This window comes from Crocodylus siamensis, chromosome 5 (genome assembly GCF_052110815.1).
Source record: "Crocodylus siamensis isolate JL-2025a chromosome 5, ASM5211081v1, whole genome shotgun sequence".
Lineage (NCBI taxonomy): Eukaryota > Metazoa > Chordata > Crocodylia > Crocodylidae > Crocodylus > Crocodylus siamensis.
Window position 1 is genome coordinate 151,551,423 of NC_143399.1, and position 25,505 is coordinate 151,576,927.

General features: G+C 41.6%; 1 protein-coding gene across 5 annotated transcripts in view; it reads right to left on the reverse strand.

Moving 5' to 3' along the window:
• Positions 1 to 25,505, reverse strand: part of SNX10 (sorting nexin 10) — a 78,405-nt gene that overhangs the window by 11,770 nt on the left and 41,130 nt on the right. For all 5 annotated transcript variants that reach the window (XM_090046717.1, XM_090046716.1, XM_090046718.1 and 2 more), the window contains exons 2-5: positions 22,118 to 22,170; positions 6,182 to 6,268; positions 3,726 to 3,826; positions 2,569 to 2,667 (exon numbers count right to left, since the gene is read on the reverse strand). In XM_090046717.1, the coding sequence (XP_089902843.1) occupies positions 2,569 to 2,667; positions 3,726 to 3,826; positions 6,182 to 6,268; positions 22,118 to 22,141 (311 nt within the window). In that variant the 5' untranslated portion in view covers positions 22,142 to 22,170. The remainder of the gene's footprint in view (positions 1 to 2,568; positions 2,668 to 3,725; positions 3,827 to 6,181; positions 6,269 to 22,117; positions 22,171 to 25,505) is intronic.

Consider the following 25,505-nt stretch of genomic DNA (forward strand, 5'->3'; position numbering starts at 1 on the left):
CATTTTCCATTCTCACAACATCCAGTTAACCTCAAGGTGTTCAAAAAGCTGGGAAGTTGACCTCTTTTAAGGGAAACCTCTCTCTCTCTTACACCTGCAGACTTGTGGAGGCACAACCCCTAGATAGAAATCATTTTTCCTGTAATAAAATTCAGAGGCCCAATGGTGTTCAGCACCATTTCTCAACATTTCATTTTAAAAAATGACAGCATGCTTCTGGAAACACAGTACTCCACAGTATGGCACAGAAAAGGGTGGAGAACTCGAACATGGATACGTCAGTGCCCACAAGCTTTGTCCTGACTCTGTGTTCCCAGATCAGGAGCTGTCTGAATGTTAAGCCCACCAAATGTGGTGGGATTAGTATACTCAAGCCACACCCTGTCAACTGACCTTGCTGCCAAGAACTGCTACACACAACTCTAGCAGGGGCAGACACGACTTTTGCTAAAATGTAGTTAAAAGGGGTCACTGATCCCCACCCTCAATTATTAAACATACTAAGACAGATCTCCTTCAGCCCATCCGAAAATGATAGCAAAGGATTAAGCACAAAGCTATACAGCACATTGACCAGAGAACCATCGGACATGTCTACATGTGCATTAATGCACTGTAGTTACTGCACGCTGAGTTTAGTACCTATAATAACAGGTACTAACTAAATGTGCAGTAACTGGCACTACTCCACAGTAGTGTTGGTGCATGCCTTTTTAGTGACACTAATGCTCAGTATACTAATTCTGCTGCACAATAGCTTTTTACCACAATGACTAATGCACAGTAGAATTAATCTACTGATCATTTAGCATCTCATGTAGATATACCCAGCATGACTGCACTCAGGTGCCACAAAGCACGGGAAATTTTAAAAATTTCCCATCTTTTTATTACTGATAAAGCTACCGTGCTGGTACATGTTGAAGTCAATAGAAGGCTAGGATTCTAACCCCCTTGGCTTCAAATCATGCTCAGAGGAAATACTGTATACAAAAAACAATGGTTAATAAAAACAGGAAGCTGGTCACAGCCTGATTTCAGCAATGCTTCCATCACTACAACCACAAACGCTCAGTCATCGCACTAGCAGAAAATATTAAGAACTGTAAAAAAGTAAACAGATAACTATGCTACAAGCATTCCTGCTGGCAAAAAGAAGTTTCTAACATGGTTTAAGAAAGGTGGTTGACCACGGTAGTCTGAAATCAGGCAGAGGGTAGGGCAGAGTTTCAGACCTTTAACCTGTCCTTTTGAGTTCAGCTAAGAATTAGCAGTTCATGTTTCACTGAACCTCCTTAAACCATGTTAGGCATAAAGTAGGGCAGGGTAGTACCTTATGGCTCCTACAGATGTTCAGGGAGCCTCCTCTTATGTGCTGGAAATCCAGAATGTCAGAGCAGACTCGATTAACTGAGTCTACTGGAGCACGGAAATTGATGTGCTGCAGCAGCCTTCCGTGTCACATGCATCAGCATCCCTGTACTGAAAAAATGGCAGCGGGGTGCTCTGAAATAAAATACGTTCAATGAGCTTTAGTTCAAAGCACCCTGCCACAATCTTTTCAGTGTGAAGACACATGGGGATGCTGAAACACACACTGCACATTGCTTTTAATTATTACAACTTGCTAACTAAAGCACCCGGCACCATCTCCCAGAGCATGTAAAAAAAATGTCCTTATAGTCTAAGTACTCAATTAATAACCTGTTCAAATTTTAATTCTGGTTACAGCCTAGCCCAGAAGACCACTTAAAAAAAAATCTTTTGGCTCATTCACACTAACCTTTTATACAGTATTTTCAAGCTTAAGGTCCCATACAAGGGACAGGCCCCATCTCCTTACAGGCCATGTCTGCACTAGGGTAATTTACACAAGAAAATTGGTATCAGCGGTAGTACTACTTCAGGTAAAATTGTATTGGTACAGGTGGAAGATTTGATATAGGCAAAGGTAAGCACTGACTATAAGTTTAGTAATGACTACGGGAAGAAAACTAACTGGCATAGCAGTAAAAATTATTTCAGCTGTTAGAGACAGCTTTGTTTAAATTACATTAGGAGACCCATATGTTATGTGGAAGATAGAATTAGTGAAAAACATGTCTAATAAGATTCCCCACTGCAGAGCTTCCCTAACCCCAGCACTTAACTGTTTGTGAGAAAACTGTTAATTGCTGGATTCCCCACCAACAAAAAGAGAGCAGCAGGGGGCCTATTACTTTTTTTCTTTGTTGCTGGTCAATCAAAGTTTTCACCATGGCTGGATTTTAAACCCCAATAAAACCATGAAATAATTTAAATACTTCAATACTTACAACAGTACTTACAACAAAACTCACTGTTGTATCACAGTTATCATCAAACCAGTGATATGCACAAAGCTTAAACAGAAATTCTCTTGCAACAGGCAAGCAAATGAAAATGAGAAGGGTAAATCTAAAAGTGCATTTCATAAGGCAAGCCACAAGATGGCTCTCATGTACAAGAGATGAGCTGCACTAAAAAATGCAAAAGAATGACATCATTGAATAGTACAAAGTCAACACTTCTAAAAGATACTGTACTTACTTCTCAAGAAATTCTTGAAGGCCCTGTCGACGATGATCTACATGCTGAGGGTTATTCATATTAAAAAAGGGCGTTTTAGATGGAAGTTCAGGTAATTGTCTTTGAAAAAAAGTAATAATAATTAAAATAATGTCTATGAAATCTATGAAAATAAAAAGGGCTTAGAAAGATTGTTTAAGTAAATGACAGCATTGCCAACCCCAAGCATTCAAAAGGTGCGTCAAGTCCCAACAAAGCAAGAGATGGGTTTACAAATTAGAATTTTCTTTAAAAGCAAAGTGTTATTTTTGTGTTTGTTTAGTTTTAAAACTTTCAGGGTCAAAGTTTTGAGCTTTGCTTAGCAACCATGAGGGCTAAAATTTACTTTTTTAAAAGAATGACTGCTAAAATGCTTGTGTAATTCCCTAGCTTCCCGAACTGGGGATCTGAGAAAATATACCAAAGATTAGGACAAAATCTTCAAAGTTGGCAAAACTGAAATAATCTAATTTTAGGAACATCATTTTAATGATAGGCACCCCCTCTCCTTCTATTTGGACATAGTCAAACCAAAGCCAGTCCCTAACTAAATAGAGGGGAGGAAAAAAAGCTGAAAATATCATGGCATTGTATAGTATAGTGTAGCATAGATACACCAAACCTAACTTTAAACTGGCTAGGATGCCAGCAGTAGTCTAGCCATGGCTGGATGAATCTGAGCTCTGTCCTTCATTTCAGCCATTCATCTATATTGCTGGCTTCTTAGATCTTCCTTCCATGTTTGTTTCCACAATTTGCACCTTCTGTTCTTACCCCAGCTCATTCATGGTTTTTTGGGGTTTTTTAACTGAGTCTGGGCTGCAAAACTTGCCTTAGTAGTTCATTGAATATTTCAATAGTCAGCTTAGTGACTTCAGCATAGCCCCAAACTTTGCACATAACACTTTATAATTTTGGGGTGTGTTAGGCCTCATCTATTAAACATTTAATTTTAGACCATGCAAAGCACTCATATACATATATGGTAGAGAATGAACTCATGCAGGGAAAGGGACTACAGAATATGGTCTAACTAGCCTTATTTAACTTAGTTTTTATGATTCTCTAAAAGCAAAGTTAAAGAACAGACAAGAAACCTGTATTTAGTGGCAAAAGACAATATGAAAAAGGCTACTCACATTAACACAGCATTACTCTGAAGCCTCTGCCGCAGCCATACAAATTCTCGAAAGCGTCGCCTAACACATGATGTTTTCCTTGTAAAACACATGCTATTTGTCTATTGGGAAAAGAGACTCAGTTTACTTTGCAAGTCACTTAGACTGAAAAAAACAGCACAGGTTTGATACTGGAGGAAAAACAATTATATTCCTGAAAACTAAGGGACAAATGTCAATGCAGTTTCATAGAAGAGCAATGCAAATAGTTGTATCCTACACCAGGCCAGTACGAGATCTTTACATTTCAGGGAACAAATTTCCTATAATTTTGTTTTGAAAACAAGAGGCGACCAAGGTTCAAGTCTCAGTTACAGCATACTGAAGTTTATCAGAAAAAAATTCCAACAGGAAACTGATTTTTATATATATATATATATATATATAACCAGCGCTCGCTCTCTCTCTCTCTCTATATATATATATATTTATATATATATAACCAGCTCTATCTATTATCTTCAAAACTTTTATCCTAGATGTGCTTCTTCCAAACATATCCTCACTAAATTGCAGGGACTAGTATGAGTGCTTATTGCTGCTAGAGCTAATAAGAAATTTTCCAGCAGAAAGATGCTTTTTTCTCATCAGAAGATGCCAATTCATTCAAAGAAACATTTTCCCATTTTGCCTGTTTTCCTATCAATTTGCCCACCTGGCTTCTCAGCAGCCCAGCAAGGTCAGCAGATCTAGCACAGCCCACACCATTCAGACTGCCTCTGGACAGCGGACTCCTCAGATCCCCTATTCTTGGGCAGCTGCTCCCCAGGCTGCCAGAATGTAGCCTGCTCTGCAGCAGGACACCAAGAACCTGGATATCCCCAAACCAGGGAGCTCTGGCCTTCCAGACTTCCTGGCCGACTGCCTCCCACAGATACCCAGTTCTCATCAACATGGAGCTAATTACTCTAAGAATTGGACAGCCTTGAGAGTCAGAAGCCTTGCAGACTTGGGATCCCCAAACATGAGGTATTCCCAACAATTAACAATTCTTGTCAGATCCACTGCTCCCCAGGACTGAATACCAATGGTGAAATTAATTCATATCACCATCAGTCAGCAGATGCTGAGGTGCCAAGGGACATATTTTCTCTTCAGAAACACAAATACATGAAACACCAATACAGCTACAAATTACAAATATACACAATTTCCATTTCCCACATCACTTAAAAAGAATGGACTATGTTTTAAATCAGAACTAAGCCAAATTAAAAAATGTCAAGTCTTCTGGAAAGAGGAAATTTCAAGTTTCAACCGCTTCTCATTCTTTTCTGGGGAGTAGGGGTGTATTTGGTAGCTATGTTGGTCTGAGACAAAAAGAAATGCAAAACTCTAGACTTCTTGGTTTAGAGATGATACTTTTTATTAGACCAACTTAGAAATTGCAAAAAATATATCTTTCTTTGCAAGGATGCATCTGCCTGAAAGCTTGCAAAGAAAGATAATTTTTTGAGATGTCTTAGTTGGTCTAATAAAAGGTATCATCTCTGAACCAAGAGGTCTTGAGTACTGCATTTCTTTCTGGGGAATAAGCATTTGTCAGGCTGGATGCTTTGTTACCAAGCATCTGAATATTTGTTTTCATCATGGAGATTAAGTTACCCCCACCCTCAGAAAGCATGAGCATTTAGTCTTGTGCCAGTCATGTCAGCACTGTGCTTTCAAACTTTCACCTAAGTATTTGATTATATTTGCAAAATGCCATTCAGACACCAAAGTCCTCCATCTCAATTAGTTTATATACATTATTATAGTCTCTGTAACATTTCACACAAGAAAAGTATTCCCATCGAATACAAATTAACAAAAAATAATTAAATACATGGCAGAATTAGGATATAATGGTATAATTCCAAATGTATTCTTATTCAGATGTGGTACATGAAAATTATAAATCTTTAAAACAATCACTTGACCTATCGAGGTAGCACTGAACTAGGCACAATATAAATATCAAGACAGATTGAAAATATATACTATCACAGCAGCCACATACCTTAACTTGGTAAATAGAATGTCAAGAATCTTATTTAAGAAGCAAATAATGGGTGGTTAGTTGAAAAGAAAGCTGCATAAACAGGAACTCATGATGCCCAATGTTTTTTTCTTATTATAATAAGACCCCCCAAGCATACCATGTTTGCCACAAGAGTTCTCTGTTTAAGAGTTAGAAACATAAAGGATATTGGTTGCTGAGCACACAAATGAGAGCCAACGTGACATGAATGACTTGGCCAAAGTCAAGCAGCAAATCTGTTCTTTTGTTTACCCATCCATGGAAGGAGAATCATACTTTTGTACCTCCCAGAAGTGTGGTGTTCCAAGACTCATTTCAATAATATTTGTTAAATGTTAATAGTCATTATGGACGGTGCTGCAGAAACGCAAAGCTTTTTCACTCTATTAATACTTACATGAATGAATATCTCATAGTTTATATATGAATGCCAGGAGTCTTCTTTCTGTATCCTTGGGTCTCGTACCAAGACAGTTACAAATTCCTGTAAGCGCATAATAATCAAGCAATTAATTTTAGAGCAAGAACAGAGCTTGAAAGATTCTTCAATTATTCTGCTTCTTTACAAACAACAGCGTTCAAGTAAAAGCTGAACTGCAAGTTTATCGAATGTTGCAACCCTTTTAAAGGAGAAGCAAAAAGCAGTGAATCATCTCAGCTCTATCACATGTCCAGGAAACTCCTTACCAAACAGTTAGCAGCTATATGTGGAAATTTTCAAATGAGATAATACTGTAAATTTGCGAATACTTTTTCAATGGGCATTTGGTGAATTCAATGATCAGAAACTGATTCTCTGACTGGACATCAGAGATTTAAAATAAAATTATGCAGTTATTTTTCAAGTGTCAATAAATTTCATGAAATAAAAGGAGGCTTTGCAAAACCACTGCAGTATGGAATACCTACATACAATATTTTAGTGGGTACTGTATCTGTATTTCCTTCCACAGTCTTCATGCAGTTTTTCTTTGAAATGAATACTTCAGGAATAATGATCTCCAAAATAAATGCTCTAAATGGAGGCAAGGGTTATCTCTTTTCTATGGACAAACTGGTAATTACCAGGGATCCTGATTTTCTCTGTTTAAAAATCACGAATTCTCTGATAAAATTGCAAATTACCTGATTAAAAACCCCAAAATCCATGTTTTTCCATGATTAAAATGAAACGCTGTTATTTTTATATATATATCTATAGATATATACACGCACACACACACACAGTTGAACACAATGTTTTATTGATAAATTTACAAATTTTAAAGCAATTTGAAAGCCTACCAGTGCCTCAAATCACTATAATAAATACATTCTAAATATCTATAAATGTTCGTGTTTCATTTTGGGCTTTTTATCCTGGAAAATCAGAGCTCCCTGTCCCCTTTGCTTACCAGGATGTGGGTCTGGCTGCGGCTGTCCCTCCCACTGGCTTTGTGACACTGCCCCTGCCCCTCACTCCCGACCCACAGGTCCCCCCTAACCCAAGCAGTGTCTCTCACTCTTGACCCAAAGCCCTTTGCCTTCCCCCTTCTCCCAGACCTGCTGGAGGGGGCCAGGGACCCAGGTCTGCAGCTCCTTGCCCCTCCCAGCAGCACCCAAGCCTCAGATGTTGCCTGTGGGAAGCAGTAGCTGCTGCGGCCAGAGTGGAGCATGGAGCTTAGCTCCCCATGCCCCACAAGTGGCACAACTGAAATGGAGCCAATGGCAGGGGCACGGATGTGGGCTGGCAGTTGTGCACTCAGAGCTCTCCCTGCTGCTCTCTACCCAGGGCCTGGGTGCGGTGGGCAAGACCTGGTGCGGCAGGCAGAGTGGGGTGGGAGCCCCACAACGCTATGAGGTACCCCCCCGCCCACCCATCAGCAGTGGGGGCACAACTCTACACCACCATCCCTGCTGCTTGAAAAGAGAAAATCTGCGTTTTTCTCCTTAAAATGAAAAATCCACATTTTACTGCATTTTTCCATGGCAAATGAAAAGTTCAGATCCCTGTTAATAGCCCAATCCAGAATAAAGTTCTTCAAGTTTTAGGTTGGGCAAGGTGCTATGTACTATACTGCAGAGAATGAGAGAACAAGCTTGCATGGGTAGTGGCAGCCGAATATGGTCTAACAAGTTCTCCAGAGCAATAACATAAAACAAAATAGATTTCGCTTTGGGGAGTCACTGTCTCCCTCCCAATCTCTGCTATTCTACGGAAGGAGGAAGTTGTACCAGGTCATTGTCTATCTTTAGTAGCTTTAGTTTCCTGAGCCCCCAAAACTGGACATCCTGGAAAGCAGCAGTGTCAAAGGTCTCTTGCCCTTCTTCACCTATCTACATGAGGGGAATGTACAAGCTCTTTAGGAAATGCCTTGGTCCAAAGGAGAAAAGAGCTTCCATATGCTCCCTTCCTTTCCCCAGCTCATTTGTGCTGGCACACCGAACAGATCCTAACTGTGCCTAGTATAATGGGGTTTTAATCAAGACTGAGGCCTTTAAACACTACTATTAAATAAATTTATATGGCTAATAATTCAGACTGTCAGCAGATAATTAGCCAAGTTAGGCTGAAGTCAGGCAGAAGGCAGGGTGGAGATGCAGCTTATAGTCTAACTGAATCAGAGCTGCCTAGCACCTGATGAAGTGAGCTTGGGGTCATGAAAGATTATGCATCACAGATAGAGTCAGTATATAAAGGTGCATCTCTACCTTACCTTCTGGCAGACTGGAGGAATACAGCTATATGTTAACATTTCCACTATCATCTCTGGGAAATCGTATGTCATGCTGAGGAACCTGATATATCTGAGAACATTGAAGTAGAAATAGTTTCTTTAAAACAGAAATATTGGACGCACCACTGAGAGTGAAGCCCAATACTTGCACAGTAATTCAATAATCTGTTCAAGTTCAACTATTGGAGGACAACTGCTTAATCAAATCATTCCATTATGGCTAGGTACTAGGGGTGGGTGAAGCGGGCCCTATTCAATTCGGATTCAATTAGTTGATTCAGATCACTATCCCTAATTTGATTCAGCCAAATCTGAAGATTCAATACCAATTCAGAGAATCAGTGATTAAGCCATAGATACAGCTTTAAATGTTTTTTCTACATACCTCAAGGTGCCAGGCATGGCTCATGAACACTGCAATGCTGGGGTGGATGGAGCATCCCGCAGGAGTGCGGGGGCCCCCCTGCATGATCGGTGGCGAACCCAGAAGTGGACCGCAAGTACTTTTGGTCCACTTCTGGGTCTGCCGGGGAGCACACTGCGAGGCCCCCCCTTACCCTCTGACTCAGCGACTGGCTGCAGAAGGACCCTGGGTGCCCCCTCAGACCCAGGAGGCACCAGAGCACGGGGGCTCCCCTGCGTGCTCTCTGCCAGACCCAGAATCGGACTGGAAGTGCTTCTGGTCCACTTCTGGGTCTGCTGTGGAGCACGCTGGGAGCCCCCTGTGCTCCTGTGGGACACTCCATGCATCCCAGCATCACAGCATTCACAAGCCAAGCTGCTACCTAGAGGTATGTAAAAAAAAATGTAAAGTTGTGACTATGTCCGAATTGCTGAATCTTTCTAAAACTCTCCAAATGGATTTGGAGGGTTCTGATTTGATTTGGAGAGATTAAAGGGTCCTCTGATTCGATTCAGAGATTCAGTCACATCTCCGCAGCATCAAATCAGGGACTGAAACTTAGCAGAGACCTACCAGGTACAGACATTCAACAAGCCAAGGCAGAATCGATCTAAGTGGTTTTCTGTAAGCTGCATACTTTAGATTAGTAGTGAACAGAACACACGTTCACCCTTTGATGGTGGGGGGCAAGTCTTAGCCTGGGTTTTGCCATTTTTAAACCAGTCTGTGTGTGCCAAATGTCTGATCTGTTACAGGTATAGACTGGTTTCTGATAACTTATGCTGGTAAAAATGTAATGTCTGTACCTCGCCCAAAGGACAGCATCAGACCATAAGACAATCTTGGCAGGATACATAAAATACATTAGGGTTTGTGTGCACATAGTTTAGGCAATGGCTTAATTAAGTCTGTGCAGTTCTCCCCCTGTGTGTGCACACAACCATACTGATGTAAGCTACTGTACCACAACAGACTGAACTGCAATAAATCCATACCGGTACCACTGCATCCACACTCATTTATTAAAACAGATGCAAAGACTGTGTTAGGTTGAAAACTTGATCATGGCCAGTGCCCTCCAGAGAAGCAAATAAATACTTCAGAAATGCTTTGAGATAAATCACTGAGAGCCATACTTGTTTTCCTTGAGACCAAAGGAAGATTACATCAGTTCTGTGGGAAACTCTAGGAGTAGAGGCAGAGTCACTGACCAATGACATTATTTTAGAACAATGATGGGCCAGATGGGTGGCTTGGGGCCAGTCTGCTGGCCAGATCTGGAGACTGCAGCTGTATCACCTGGCCCACCAAGTGTTTGGCTACAAAGGCTGCCTGTGGGCCAGATAGCATGGCTTCTCATCACAGATCTGGCCCACAGGGCTCCCCACAAATCCAAACATTTAGTAGTAAAATGAATGGGGGCAGTGTTCATTGCTTCAGCCAGGTGACATGGCTCCACAGGCCAGATATTGGTCACCCCTGTTTTAGAAAGATTCATTGTTAAAAAAGCAGCCATAGATTTAGACAAATTGCTGTTTGCATACAGAGGGGCCAGACAGTCAACTGTCATAAATGGGATGGGTCCATTAACTATGCCAGAGTTAAACCGATTTATTCTGCTGAGAATCTAGTCTGGTGTTCTCAATAACTTAATGTTATTTGCAGAATAAATAATATTTTTCACAAACCAAAAGCATTGAAACAGAAAGCACTCAAGAATACTTCTCCCTAAGCCCAAACCACAACTACCCAGAAGTATTGCTTGTATTTCAAATGGAAATCCCTCCACACTCCAGTTCATAAACCCCTGACAGCAAACTTTTAAACAGTTAAACAAGAACGCAAGCACAAAAGGCATTTTTGTATCAGCAGTGGCAGGGGAACATGTAGTCAGGGTGTAATAATTTAATGTATGAAATAATTTTTTTTCCCCAGGGATTCTATTGCCTCTTTCAGCACCAGAGAAACACTTAGGGCCCAATCTTCCACTTCCATGCATCTTGTATAGCTTTTTACACCAGTGCATAGTGTTCAAAAAACATTAGTATCTTGATTTCGTAGTGATTTCCACTTACTTTCATAGGCATAGATGGCTAAACACAGAGCACCTCCTTTATCTTTGGGGACTGACCCTTAAATAGGATAAACTCACATAGTTCTATCATAGTCAATGGAGCTAATTGCCATTAGGTGAAGTGCTGGCTGACCTTTAATTTGTAAACTAGTTACCACTGAGGGGTAACCAGAGTTTTAGACCGAAAAGGTATATATAAAAAGATGTGGGGTTTCTCCCTCCAAAATGGATGTACTTGTTATGCTAAGCAAAGGGTATCTGAGGGAAGTTTTCCTCCTGTCAGTTTCCAAGTCTCTACTGTATTTTCATCCCCATTCTGACCCAGTCACACTTAACATAACTTGCTCTTCATATCTACCTTTTGCTCTTCTCCGTCTAGGTTTTCTGTTCCATAGTTTTTGTTTCTGTCTTCTCTTGTTTGAGGATTTCCTGTGATCTTTTATATACCTTTCTCCTCTATCCTACAGCCACATAATCTTTTACAATGCTCAATCCCCAAAGCTGTCTGCTTTCTTTCTCCAACCTCAAATGAATTGCTTCAGGTAGCTAAAAGAAAAGTAACTCCATCAGGACAACCCACAGCCCTCCCTTCCCATGGAAAGCTAATGCTCTCATAGTGAAAGTGTTGCAAGGCCTGTTTTGTAGCCTGACCCTTTCCTTTATTCATATTAGATGCCCATCATACTCTCTTATACCTACGTGTATGTCTGCACAAAAGAAGGGATGGCCAAGTAGAGACGCTTGAGCAAGTTTCATATCAGAAGTAGCACAGCCACATTAGCATGGTGCTGAACTCAGAATAATGTTCTCATTCAAAGCTAGCACAGATGCTTCTATACTGCACTGTGTATGTAGATGGAGACATACTGAAAGTGGTGAGACAAGAGAGAAGCAAAACAAGTGTTGAGTAATTGGAAGAAGACAAAATGTACAGCATTTCCCAAGCTCGGTTGAAGTTTCCCTTATTGCTGTTTTGAGCCAAGGAAATACTAAACCACTACCACTTTTATTGTCAAGTAAGTTCCCCTGCCCTAGCAACTAAGAGCCAGATCAAGATCAGTCTTGCAGGCTCCTACATTTCAGGAATTCTGAAGTCTAAGAAGAGGTGCCTGGAAGGTGATTCAAACAGAGTGGTTAGGAACCCAAGATACATATACAGTAAATGGGGAGTGTTTAGCAGCTTTGAGAAGGGGATTTAGAGCAAAGGGTGATCAGCTAAAGAGAACCAAAAGGAAGCACTAACACAGGGTATTTGAACTCCTGCCTCTTCCTTGATGCTTAAGTACCTGACACAGGGCTGCACATTAGGCACTTCTATCTGGTTGACATCTAGGCTTCCACTGAGGGTAGATGCCCAAAAGTGGCAGTAGTGGCTACTGCTGCTATCACTGGTGCCCACCTTTTGCACACCAGTTTCATGGGCAGAGCATTCACCCAGGAAGCAAGAGACCTGGCTTCTAGGACCTACTCGGTTGGAGGGGGTCTCACTTTGACATCTCCTAGGAGAATGTCCAAGCTCCCACACTATGTAACATTCTGACTACAGGCATTCTCCATACTTCCTGCTGAAGCTGGGCCACTAAACAGAAAGAAATGCAAGAGTCATGAGCTCAGAAAAACAAGCAATAGTGAGTATGATTCCACACCTCAGTGATGAGGACACATCCATTGGGAGGGTCAAGTCCTCATTTCCAATCATGGTATCAAGGTTATTTCTGCTTTTTTAATCTAATAACTATTTAATGTAATGTGTAAAGAGCTCTGGCAGCTGAGACTCAAAGCCACTCTCCTGAGCCACAGAAACACACTACCTCTTGCTTGTTCTCTCTGGCTCCACCACCTAACCTCTTCTTCCTGCCATGTTTTCCTAGTAACAATTGGCCATGTGTGCTAAGTCTTATACTGTACTACATTGTGTCAGTATGAGATAGGCACTCTTGGCATGCCTAACAGATCAGGTATTTCTGGGGACATAACCACTATGAATCTCTTTCCTGGATTGCAGTGCAGTTTAGGTAGGAGTTAATCACCTAATTGCAAGATCTGGGGCACTTCTGTGCGTGCTCAGAAACCTAAGTTTAGTTGCCTAGGAATGTGTTCAGGTCAGAATGTAAGTGCTGAATGAATTTAAGTGTCTAAAGAATCTTAAGACTGCTGAAGAGGAGTTAGTCTAGAATTTATTTATTTTTACCTAGAGGCCTAAATTCTGTTTAAGTCTGCTAAATTCTGTCCAGGTGTCTAATGTATTGGTCTTGATGTGGTCATTAATGCTTTTAATGTTGCCCTCTTTTAACTCCTAGGGTTTGTCTGTACTAGAAAGCTGCACTGGTTTAACTACGCTGCTATAGCTGATGCAGTAGTAAATCCCACAGTGTAGATACAGATATCCCATAATAATTAGTCTTTTTGCCATTAGAGCTTATTCCCATATAACTGTGTCTGACAGCAGAACCTGGAACATTGGTATCTAGGCGGTGTGCAACCCACCTAATTCACAACATATTTCCAAATTAGGGATAAGATGCTCAGTTGTTCGTTCTGGCTTTTTCTTCAAAGGCTGCTGCTTCTCTGATCAGCCAGAAATCATCAGAAGTTCCTCACAGGTATTTGTTGTAGCTCTAACCCTCCTTACCCACCTTCCCTTCCCACCTAATTCACAAGCCCTCAACTTCAGGGGGGACAGGTAAAGTATTTAATCCTGCAAAGTGACTGCACTCTACTGTACTAAGATTTGTACCAGCATAACTAACCAATCCTACACTGCCACAAAACCTGCATGTTACAATTTAAATCTATCTGGCAGGATGTCCATGTGGGTGACCCAGAGGCCATCTTGTGATTAGTAAATCATAGAGACCTCCAAAATAAAGGCTTCAAGTACTGCAGTTCTCTTAAAAGAATATTTGCTATTGCTTAGGTAGTAATATCTGGAAACCCTACATAACAGGGCTTCGCCACAAGCTATGTACAAACATAACAAAGTATTGGTGTCAGGAGGTTACATACTTATTTTCTTTCTGCAACTCAGCAAAAAAAAACTAGCTACATTAACAAGCAAAAATACTTTCCTCTTTCATAGCTAACATCCCAATTTAGCCTGGGATGGTCAATCTCAAGGTTTTCTGGCTCAAGCACCATTACCAGCAATACAAGTTCTACCAGCAGAACTTAGTTAAAAATTCTGTAGACGGTGACTGATGAATAGACGCTAGCTTACTCTCTCCTACCTGAAACAGTTCTGTAGAACTAACTAATATGTCAGGAAAAGCAAGCAGAAATAGCCTGGAATATAAAGAGAAGTCATAGCTGCTTCATACACAGGCATAATAACTTTTCCAGCTTTTGGAGAAGGCATAAGTAGCATGAAGAGATTTTTTTTTTAAACACATATAATGGTAAAGTAGGAAATCTGCCAAAAACCAACTATTTTTAAAATGGGGAAAAAACTACTGGGGGGGGGGAATAATTTCACAATGCTTAGCCATTTACTTCATTTACTTAGTTGTGACTGCTTCAAATCATTGTGTTCTGGGAATCATCAGGTGACAACCTCATGTTTTAGAATGCCCCAAACCACAACTGTTACAAATCCAATTATTCAGCCGCTCCAATCTAGTCATTTTCCACAAAGTTCCTGACCAAAAAAAAATAACTTCCTGTCACTTTGCTGTCATTAGAATAAAACAGTGAAGGCGATAGAGCTGATCTATAATAATTTATAAACAATAACAGTGTATGTGGTCAAGTGATTAGAATAGTTTCTGCATGGTTATAACAGTTTATGGGAACATTTACTGAATGCATGTTGTTTTAGTTCAGTAGCAGGGCTGTTAGGGCGGAAAAAAATAAAACAAAACAGGAAGGCAGTGCAATTACTCCAGATAAATAATTGCCTGGAAATATAGCTGATTAAAGCCAAATCTACATGTGGGAACATGGAGAAGCCTTGAGACCTGATAACTTCGGGGTGCATGATACCAGAAAGAGGTCAAAGGCATAGCTAGTCCTATAACTTTGAAAGATAGCAAAAAGGCTAGGTAGTTACCCCACTCCTTTAAAACCAAGCTTTTTGTGACATAATTCATTAATTTTATAATTCACTAATCTTATTGCAAGTTTAATTCTTCCACACAACGTGGAACAATTTCAGGAGAAAGAACTGGCAGGATCTCACCCTAGGATGCCTTATGGCCTGACAGAATGTCCTATGGCCTACCTTTTTCACATGTAAGGTAGGAGATAAAGTTTCAAATCCCCTCAGGCAGGAAACAGAATTGAACCTGGATCTCTCCTATCCTAAGTAAGTGCCCTGTCTAACCATGGGAGATACAGGATAAAAGGAGGCATCTTTTCCTTCCACCACATTTTCTGTTAGGCCTGGTACAACAGATTTGCTCTACAAGCACCTAACTGAATCAGGCCTAGTAGGTGAGACGGGTGAGGAACTACTATTTTGTAGATCCTCATGAGGCTTAGTTAGGTATGGGCTTAGTCATTAACTTAAATTATTCATTAAATTCAATATCCATGGTTAGCTATTTAACACTGTCAAGAACTGAGCAGTTTTATCATGCCCAGGACTAGATCTTTTGTGCCATGTACACCTTACCTGTACTGATAAACTTCTAATCAGTTGCATAATTTATCCAGAGTCAAATTTTGGTAGCAGCTGAGTTGGAATTTTATAGATCTATTTTGGGTGTAGGTGTTTATAGGGGCAGCTAGGCAGGATTTTGGTACCTCAATCCTTTTGTGCATCTAGCCCAGGGGTGGGCAAAATACAGTCCACGGGCCGGATCCAGCCTTTGGAGATAATTTGTCTGGCCTGTGGCAGGTCCTTTGGTCCCACCTGGCCCAGGCACCATCCAGCCTGTGGCGCATCCTGCCACCCAAGAAGCTCCAAGTCCCCATTCCTAAGTAACCCAGGGGGGAGTGGTTCCTTCCAGCAGTTGCTGCTGCCAGACCGTGGCCCCATGGAGACTGGCAGAGACCCATGCGTTCAGCCCCCAGCCCTGACCTTGGCTCAGTCCACTCTGCACCCGCTCTGGACTAGCCCTGACTGGAGTGGAGCAACTCCAGACCAGCCAGGACCCATGTGTACAGCCGCAGTCCCGGGCCACCCTGTGCCTACTCCGGACCAGCCCACCCATGATGAGCAATGGCAGCAGCCGGGCAGAAGCTGCTGCCGGGCACAGAGAAAAAGCAGCCACTTCTCCCTCGCCACTGCCAGGCCTGCCACCTGCAGTTTAGAAAAAAAATTAAGGTGAGGCAGAGATGCATGTCATATTCTCCAATATGTGAAAGGCTACCATGAAGAAGACTGAGAAATGCTGTTCTCCCTTGTACAAAGGACAGGACAAAAGGTTTAAATTAGAGCAAAGCATATTTATATTCAGTCTCAGGAAAAAGTTCCTAACTCTGAGAACAGTAGGATGTTGTAACAAGCTGCCCATGGAAACTGTGGAAACTCATTCATTAAAGGTTTTCAAGAGGAAGCTGGATGGACATCTTTTGGGGATGATTTAGGAACAGTAAATCCTCATCTGTGCAGATGGCTGAAGTAGGTAAATTCTAATATTCCCCCACCCAACCCTATTATTATTCTGAATGTTATTAATACATCATTAAAATAAACTCAATAGGCAAGCCACTCCATACAAAAAAACTATATCAGCATGGTATTTCAGGATGTGAGTCATAATAAAGGGTGGAGTATAATAAGCATTCATCTTAAAAGAATCATACAGAAAAACTGCCTGATTTTTTTCCCCGCCAACTGAAAAATATTTTTTCTATGGTTTGGGTTTTACAGTCTGTATATGCAAGAGTTGATTTAGTTTGGACAATTAAATTAATTTTCACTCAGATACATATCTATACATTACAACTGAAACTTAAAACTGTGTAAGCAAATAGAGCAATACATTCATTTTAAAAGAACTTTTTACTGAAATATCCTTGAGTTCTAGTAGGAACAGAACTTCATGGTCAGCACATCTACATCTGTGACTGCACTAGGAAAACCTCCACCCCAAGTTTTCTATTAGCCTTGCTCCACGGGTGGCAGAAGAGAAGGAAGTTGGCAAGGTTCAAACTCTTCTGATCTGGAGTAGGAGTGAGCAACCATTTCTGATTGCAAGCCAGAACCCATCCTGGATCAGACACAAGTTGGGGGAGTGAGCACTAGGGCATGCAGTGGCATGAGGACAGCGTGTGGAGCCAAAGCCCCCTGCTGCTGAAGCCCCACACCTGCGAGTCAGAGCCAATGGCTGGATTCAGCCCATGGGTCATAGGTTAGCAACCCCCAATCTGGGACACTATATGCACTTTGGGGCAAAGAACAGCTTTCTTTGCTTGTACGGCACCTAGCACAATGGGAACCTGGTCTCTGAGTTAGACTCCTAATTTCCATCACAGTAAAAACAAAAATAATGACATGATGGTATGTGGCTACACCTGGTCAAACACACAGAAGCCATTATCACACTTCAGGTATGAGCAAGGACCAGATTTGGCCTGCAAAGTCTTTATACTTGCTGATAGGCCATAAAGAACCCAAGCCAACTCTCTAAGTATGTCTCCACTGCTTCCAGATTCCAACAGGGAGTGCCACAGGAAAGCACTCTATGTATACTGAATCCTGAAACAGAGTGTCATATAGCCAATCTAGCGGAGCACTGGAGTTTTGCAAATATGCTTTCAGTCTCAGGTGTGCTTATCAGCATACATCCAGCAGCACTCTAGGGCAGCTATATTACATCTGTTTTAGGGGTTAGCACACATGAAGCCAGAATATCATGCAACATTCCTTGTTGCAATCCAGAAGTGGTGCAGACATAGCCTTCTCTGATCCCAACCTGAGAGAGCCAGGCTGCAAGTTAAAAGAAAAAAAAAAAAAAATCAGACAAAACAATAATCTATTTCCCCATTTTACGCTGAAGTCGCTGTTAGGCAGGGTGAATAAAAATCCATGATTATTTTTAAGCCAAAAAACCTGGATTTTTAAATTTACATAGATTTTTAATTTTTATTTAAATTATAATTAAGCTTTCCTTTGTAAAAATAAACCAGCTTAAAATGAAATTTGAATGTAATATAATATAGCCTAAGATATAAATGTAACGTAATTTATTAAAATAATTTAAATAAAATATTGTGTTGAATCAATGAGCCTCTACTAAAAATTCTGAAGTTAAAGGCTGATTTCTTCTATTTAAGAATGAGAGGGAAAATCTACCTTTTGAGGTCAAGTTTTAAAAATATGGCACAATCCTGCTGACTGCCTGCCCTTTGGGCAGAGGGCTGGACCCGATGATCAAGCCAGGTCCCTTTCAGCCCTAATGTCTATGAAATCTATGAAATCTTTCATGTATTAGGGGCTTGACCCTGCAAGGGATGTAGGGTCTACGCTACTGGGTGCAAAGAATCAGTAAAGTCATCACAGGTATTGGAACTTGTAGAATTTTATGGATATACACCATCATGAGTACTCCTTGACCAGGATTATCAACTGAGCCTACCTGCATAGTATCAAACTATTCTCTCTACCTGATTAACTCAGCTCTCAAATTACAATATTTATGATTCTGCACCCAGAATGGAGGCTTATTCTCCAGCTCAAGGAAAAGCAACCATCTGCTCAGTAACTACCAACCCCTACTTCTTAAGGGTTCTGGGTATTTCAGTTAAATGGCATTGCTTGGTCCTTTTGCGCATGTACAGCACTTCTGAAGTGCTCTATCCATGTCTCAAAGCTAAAATACTTCAGCATACAAGTCCAGGGGGTTACAATAGCAGATATCATGGATTGTTACGGGGAAGGGTTTAGGGTTTTAATCTGTTTTGTTGGGTCTTTTTCGGGGGGGGCAGGGTGGAGGACAGGGTGAAGAGCATGGTAGGTTGTCATAGAGAGAAGGCGGCTTGATTTACTGTTAATTTCTTGTGTGTGAGGCGGGAAAGGGAACAGAGTTTGGAGCAGTGTGTGCAAAAGAAAGGACCATTTTAAGGAGAATTTTCAAGAGAATTATGCAAGTAAGAACTTAAGCTTAAATGACTTTCACCTAGGCCTTTTAGAAAATTTTCCTTGGGGAGACCTAAAATAACTGGTTTAATTCTCTAACCATAGTTCATAATTCTACTACTGTAACAGTTAATACTAGCATTAAATAAATTAGTTAGTTGTAAATGCACACTACATTTTGATAACAAAAGTTTCTGTATCCAAAACATTAAATAAATCTGAAGCATTGTTTTTGTGTTTAATAATTAAATGCAAGTTGCTATCTTAATAGAGCTCAATACAAATATAAGCAACAAGTTAATCATTTAGTGAATAAGAAATATATTTTTCACCATTTTATAGCACACTACAATGTAGGGCTTCTAGCAATCTAACATATTAGGCTATTTTTTTTTAAATATACATAGTTTGTGTACCTAGGAAATGTATGTACCAAATCTACTGTAAAAACTGTATTAAATCAACATGTTCTCATTATTGCAACCAATAAAAATACATGTTTCTTTAAAAAACAAAAAATATACACAATGGGAAAGTTGATAAAAATCAGTCATTTAAATTGGGCTTTTCACTTGCTGATTTAAAGAAATTCACCTTGCTCTCAAGCAAACAAGAAACTCCACAAGTGAAAAGCCCAATTTAAATAATTGATTTTTATCAACTTTCCATTGTATATATTTTTTGTTTTTTAAAGAAACATGTATTTTTATTGGTTACAATAACAATGAGAACATGTTGATTTAATACAGTTTTTAAAGTAGATTTGGTACATACATTTCCTAGGAACACAAGCTATATATATTTAAAAAATATAGCCTAATATATTCGATTGTTAGAAGGCCTACAATGTTTAGAGCAGACCCAGGCAGTGCTTAAATATAAATATGTGTATGTTGCTTAATTTCCATCCTTCTGTTAGTGTTACTTTCTGCAACTTAAATTGAAAGAATGATTGAAATCTAAAGTTGCACTCATCACCGGTATTATTATTTAAATTAATCAACTTAATATAACATTTATGCATATTATTAATAACTAAAAATATATGCCATGTAGATAACCCTGTTTTGGCCACATAAAAGAAAAATGCCCCCCGCTCTCTAATACTGTCCAGCAGAAGGAAATTTTAAAACACCCACAAGAGAATAATTACTCCAGCAATTACTCTTTGGTAAGTCTTCAGCAATACACATGGGAGTGGCATTCCTTTTAAATGCATTTCACAGAAGCACGTTAGAAAGAGGAAAGCAAACAGCATGTAAAACACCATTTATTATATAACTAAAATACAGGTTTGTAATCACAGGAACTATTGTTTCATTTCTATCTATTGGTGGGTGCAGAAATTATTCTACTAGTTAGGATGCCACATAGTTGTCATTATGGCTGCACAATTCACCAATCTCTGGTATTGATTCCCAGTTTGGAGGTTTTATTGGGAAAGAGAAAGCAGGAGGTTAAAATGGATTCACAAAAGAACAAGTACTCAGGCTTCTGGGAGAAAAGGAAGCTTTGGCTAGGAAAGAAGATCAAAGGGACATGCATTTGTAGCAGAGTAGTTCTGTCTAAACATATAGACCAGGTAATATCAGAGGAGGTTGTTTGGGTACAGAGGGAGAAAAGAGGCACTGACTTCACAATGCAGACAAGAACTGTGACTTGAAATAGGAACTGAGATCTAAGCCAATGAATCCAAACTAGTGAAGAAAGTGAAGTATGAAAATGCATACAGGTGTGTTTACTATTGTGTCTGGATCTGTCTCTCTCTTGTGCTAACTAAAAACCTACTGTGTTATAGACAAAGCCTGTCCGTGAGTTTCACCTGTCAGGTGAACTGAACTCACAGCATCCCCAAGACTGGCATCAGTCCCCTTAAACTATAAGGGGACTCACAGATCAGCTTGGGTCAAGGACAGCTGAGCTGTGCGGTCCCATTTCCATGAAAGTATAACATTTCCTTTGCCCAGGAATTCTGTTAGAGAGGCCAAGGAAAGGGACAGTACCTCATGTACTCCGACCCTGGGACAACTTGGTGAGTGTTCAGCAAAGGGAACACAACTAAGGAAAACGCACTTGGTGTTCTCTCATGAGGAATATGTTACTTCTGCTTTTCCTTGACCTAAAGAAAGTTCATTCTAACCTAGGACGCTAAGGACTTGTGCAGAAATATAATAGGTTCTATAGATCAGTGGTTCTCAACTTTTTCAGGCTCAAGGCTCCCCTGGCTAAACTTAAGGCACCCATCAGAAAATACTAGCTCTAAACTTTCACTTGTTTTTTGAGTGCAGAAAAAAACTAAAGTGATTTTCTATTGCAAAGATCTTATAGAGCCCACAATGTCAGAATGTTTTTAACAATATGGATTCGTATTTGAAATTACTGGCTTTATATTGTGAATCATGTTTGCACATCTATCTGTGCTAACATTGCGTGGCACCCTTGGATCTCACGGCATCCCAGGGTGCCACAGCACCCTGACTGAGAATCACAGCTATAGACACCAGTTCTGTAGCAAAATATTTCCCAAACTCCTGAACACCAGTGAAATTCCTACTGCCAAAATATTGAGTCAGACCCCCTAGAAATTTCATTGGCCTTCATAATTTTCCCCTAAACTCTTCAACCTGATTTCTCATCCCAATGCGGTGGGGGGGGGGGGGTGTTTGTGTGCCCAATGTGTGTGTTTGTGTGCCCAATGCAGAAGGGGGGGGGTGCACGCATGCATGCGCGTGCATGCACAAAGATACTTAGTAAAGCTACATAGGATCATATGAAAGCAGGGCTGCAAGGGACCTCTTAAGGTCATCTAGTCCAGCCCTGTGCTCAAGACAGGATCATCCCTGACTAAATCATCCCAGCCAAGTGTCAGAGCCTACTTTTGAAAGTTTCCAAAGAGGGAGATTCCATAACTTCTCTATGTAATATGAAACAGTGGGAAAAAATGCATCCTCTTTTTCATACAAAGTCATACAGCCATTATAGCTACCCAACAACAGCAACAGGCTCTTATCTAATGATTTTCCAAGTTCTCAGTCTGTAGATCCTTTGCACAGTAAAATGTTATGCACATCTGTCATCAATCCTGGCTCCCTCTCTAATAAAGTTAAAATGTTACTTACTTGTTTTTCATGTTTTGGCGTCATCTTTAAAAGTACGTACAAAAATAATCAATCTGAAAAACAAAATGGATAAATGTGTTAGCTATGTAGGAGTTAAAGGATATGCATGTTTCCTGTCATGCAATAAACAGAAGAGTCAGGGCAGGCTCAACATGCTGTGGTGTGGTACTGGTGGTTACCACTTGTGGTCGGTCCCTGGGAAAATAAAATTGCTGTTCTGGACTTCCACTTAGAACCTTATGATTCAGATAAAAAAGCGCCAGTTTCTGTATAAATTAACAGCAACATTTAGATTCATAGTGAGAAAAATACTCTGACCTGCTTCTACCAGAAGCACCGTGCATGTCTCTTCCTGGGGATTCCTCTAGCACAGACTAGTCCTTTATGGGAACAGTACATGTGATACACAAAAATAAAGTGTCTGTAATCCCCTGTAGGGCTTGTGATGTAACTGTGTGGATGGTGTCTGGTAATCCCACGCGTCATAGTTTCTGCCAGCTGCCTGAAGAGGCCAGGACAGATTTTTATCCCTTTCTGTCTCCTTTAGTGGTTTCTTGGTGGGGTGGGCAGGGGGTGTCTTTCTCTGAAGGCGTGCAAACATTGGCCACAGGTAAAGGAAAGAGCTTTGACTGGGGTGCTTTAGTGCTCCTGATGGTACTTAGAAACTTCAAGCTAGATGGTCTGAGGACTCTGGTGTATGCAAGGGGTGGAGTGGATGATTTTTAGGACTCTTTGAAAATGCAAGGACTGGACACCTTGACCCAAGTGGTCTTTCCAGTCCCATGTTTCAGTGTGGCGGCTGTCTGTGCCTTTTCGAAGATCCAGCATTAGTCCTGTATGACTGTATTTGGGGGTTGGAGGGACTAGAGCAGGGGTTTTCAACCTTTTTTGGTTGGTGTATCCCTGGCAGCTGGTGAAGAAGCAGGGAGTCCCCCGGCTGGTCGATGAGCAAGGAGGGTGGAGGGGGAGAGGTCCCCCAGCAGCCAATCGATGAGGGGGGGGGAGTGTCCCCCGCATGCAGTGGCGAAACCAGATGTGCCAGCAGCGAAACCGGAAGTGCCTCCCACTTCTCCGCACTGCTGTCATGTACCCCCTGGGGCCTTCCCAAGTACCCCCAGGGGTACGTATACCCCTGGTTGACAACCCCTGGACTAGAGTGTACTGTATAGTAGTTGTTCCTGCCAGCAGATGCCAAGCAGTGAGAACAGCTCTTGATGGCTTACCCCTGTTTCACCCACCATAAACTGAATGCAAAATGTGTATCTGCCTTATCCACTTTCTTTGCATAACATTTCACTAGGATTTCATGTCTACCTGAAATAAGAAACAAAAAGAAAGTACAAAGCTCATTGGGATAGCTTGTTTCCTAAGTGTATGAAGCGTTACTTAGTGAATCAAACCATAATATGCCCAATCTTACTGTACTAGTGGGGCAGCAAGATCCTCCCCATGCTACAGCTGAAATCATACAAACAAGAGTCAGGTAGCAGTGCAGGTTCCATGACAAGTAATAAATAAGATTTCACTCACCCACTTCTAACCATGGTATAGACTACCTCTAACTCTTTTCAAGGCAGATAAAATGCCAGTAATTTTTGTGCAAACAAAAATGTTTAAATGGTGATGTGAAACGTTTTCCCCCTTCTTGTGAATTTACAGAATTGTGCTACAGTTAACCTAGAGCACAGTTTATGCCAATTCATTATCTCATACAAATATATATAGATAATCTATACATTTCAGCTGCACTGAAAGCTAGTATGCTGTTCAATCCATTGTATCATAGGAGGACTTCTTTACAACCATGTTCTGGGGCTCACAGTGGGAAAGAGGCCAGGGTTGTGCTATCCAAGGCATGATGCCTGAGGTATATGTGCAGCCACTGCCACCATGGATCTGGGCCAGGGGTCTGAACTCCAGTACAGCCATTTGCAGCCTGCCTGCCACCTGCTGCCAGCAACGTGGGCTCCATAGTGGTAGTGGCTGTATGTGCACCTTGGGACACATGGCAGGTGGGAAAGGGGCCAGGGGAAGTGCAGTCCCAGCCCCTTCCCACCATTCTCCAAGGTGCATGTGCAGCTGCTGCCAGCAACAAGCGGGCTGGGGGCTCTGGACTCCAGTGCAGCCCGCTTGCAGGTTTGTGGCTGCCTGCTGTGAGCAGCCCAGGCTATTTGTGCAGCCCAGTCTTGCTCCCCTGCCATTTCTCTGCAGTGGGGATTACGTGCCCACTGCACGGGCTTCCCTTGGGGGGATGCCCCATGCTCAAGTCACGTCAAGCAGTGCCCATGACAGCAGCAGCTCTCCCTTATTTTTCCCTCCCCTCCCCTCCCCTCCCAACATGCTGCCCCTGTGCATCTGGGGTTTGGGGTGGGGTGGGGTAGAGAGGGGGTTGCATTAATTTAAATGGTGGCTTTGGATTGTAAATCTTCATTCTGTGAGGGGAAGTGACTGCAAATCCCCACTCTCAGCTCATGCCATTGTTTGTGTGCCTTGCCTCTGCTCAGTTGATGCCTTGCAATCAAGGGAGGGAGGAACACTGAAGGCTCCTCCAGCTGCTGCCTGGACAAGCCCTCCAGAGGAGACAACCAGACCCTGGAGAAGCTCCCTCTCCCTTACGCATGGAGGTGGTGATCCAGCCAGAGCCTGGGCGGCTTGCAGCAGGCAGCCATGAGGCTGCTCGTGGGGTCTAGAGCAATGGCCTGGCTCACTGCTGGAAGCAGCTGCACACGTGCCTTGGGGAGCATGGTGGGGAAGGGGCCAGGGCTATGCTGCCATGACAAGGGTTAGGCCGCTCGCAGCTCCCCCACTGTCTGCCCTTGGCACACCAACATCTTTAAATTCCAGGTTGCAGGGATTTTTTGGCACTCATCCAAAAATGCTGCCAACCCCAATTTAAACCCATTGTGAGTACTCAGGGGGTTTTCTGTTTGTTTTATTGTTTTCCTTTGTTTCCTAAGCATCCTTTCAAGTTAAATAAAGCAGTGAATGGATTCAGGATAGAGAACCATCCCTGAAAAGGCAGGCTGGTTTATACGCATGTACATGCACATACTACCTATCGGGGAAATGATGCTCATTTGAAAATAAATTTGCCGCTGTAGCAAGTGCTCCTCCCAAAGGTAGTCACAATGCTCCCTAGTGGCCGCTCAATCCTTGTCAGCCTGGATCCCTTTAGGCACTCTCCCCTTCACTTGCCCACCAAGCCTTGATGTTATTAACTTTCAAGGAAAGGGGGACTGTTCCAGGGTTTCCCAAGTCTGATCTCACTCTTAAGATTGCAGGTGTCCATAGTCATTGCCTTAATGGCTAATTATTACATGGGCTCCATCCTCCCCCAGTACCCACACCAATACTTTGTAGATACCATGCTGACACATGCCCTTCCTGG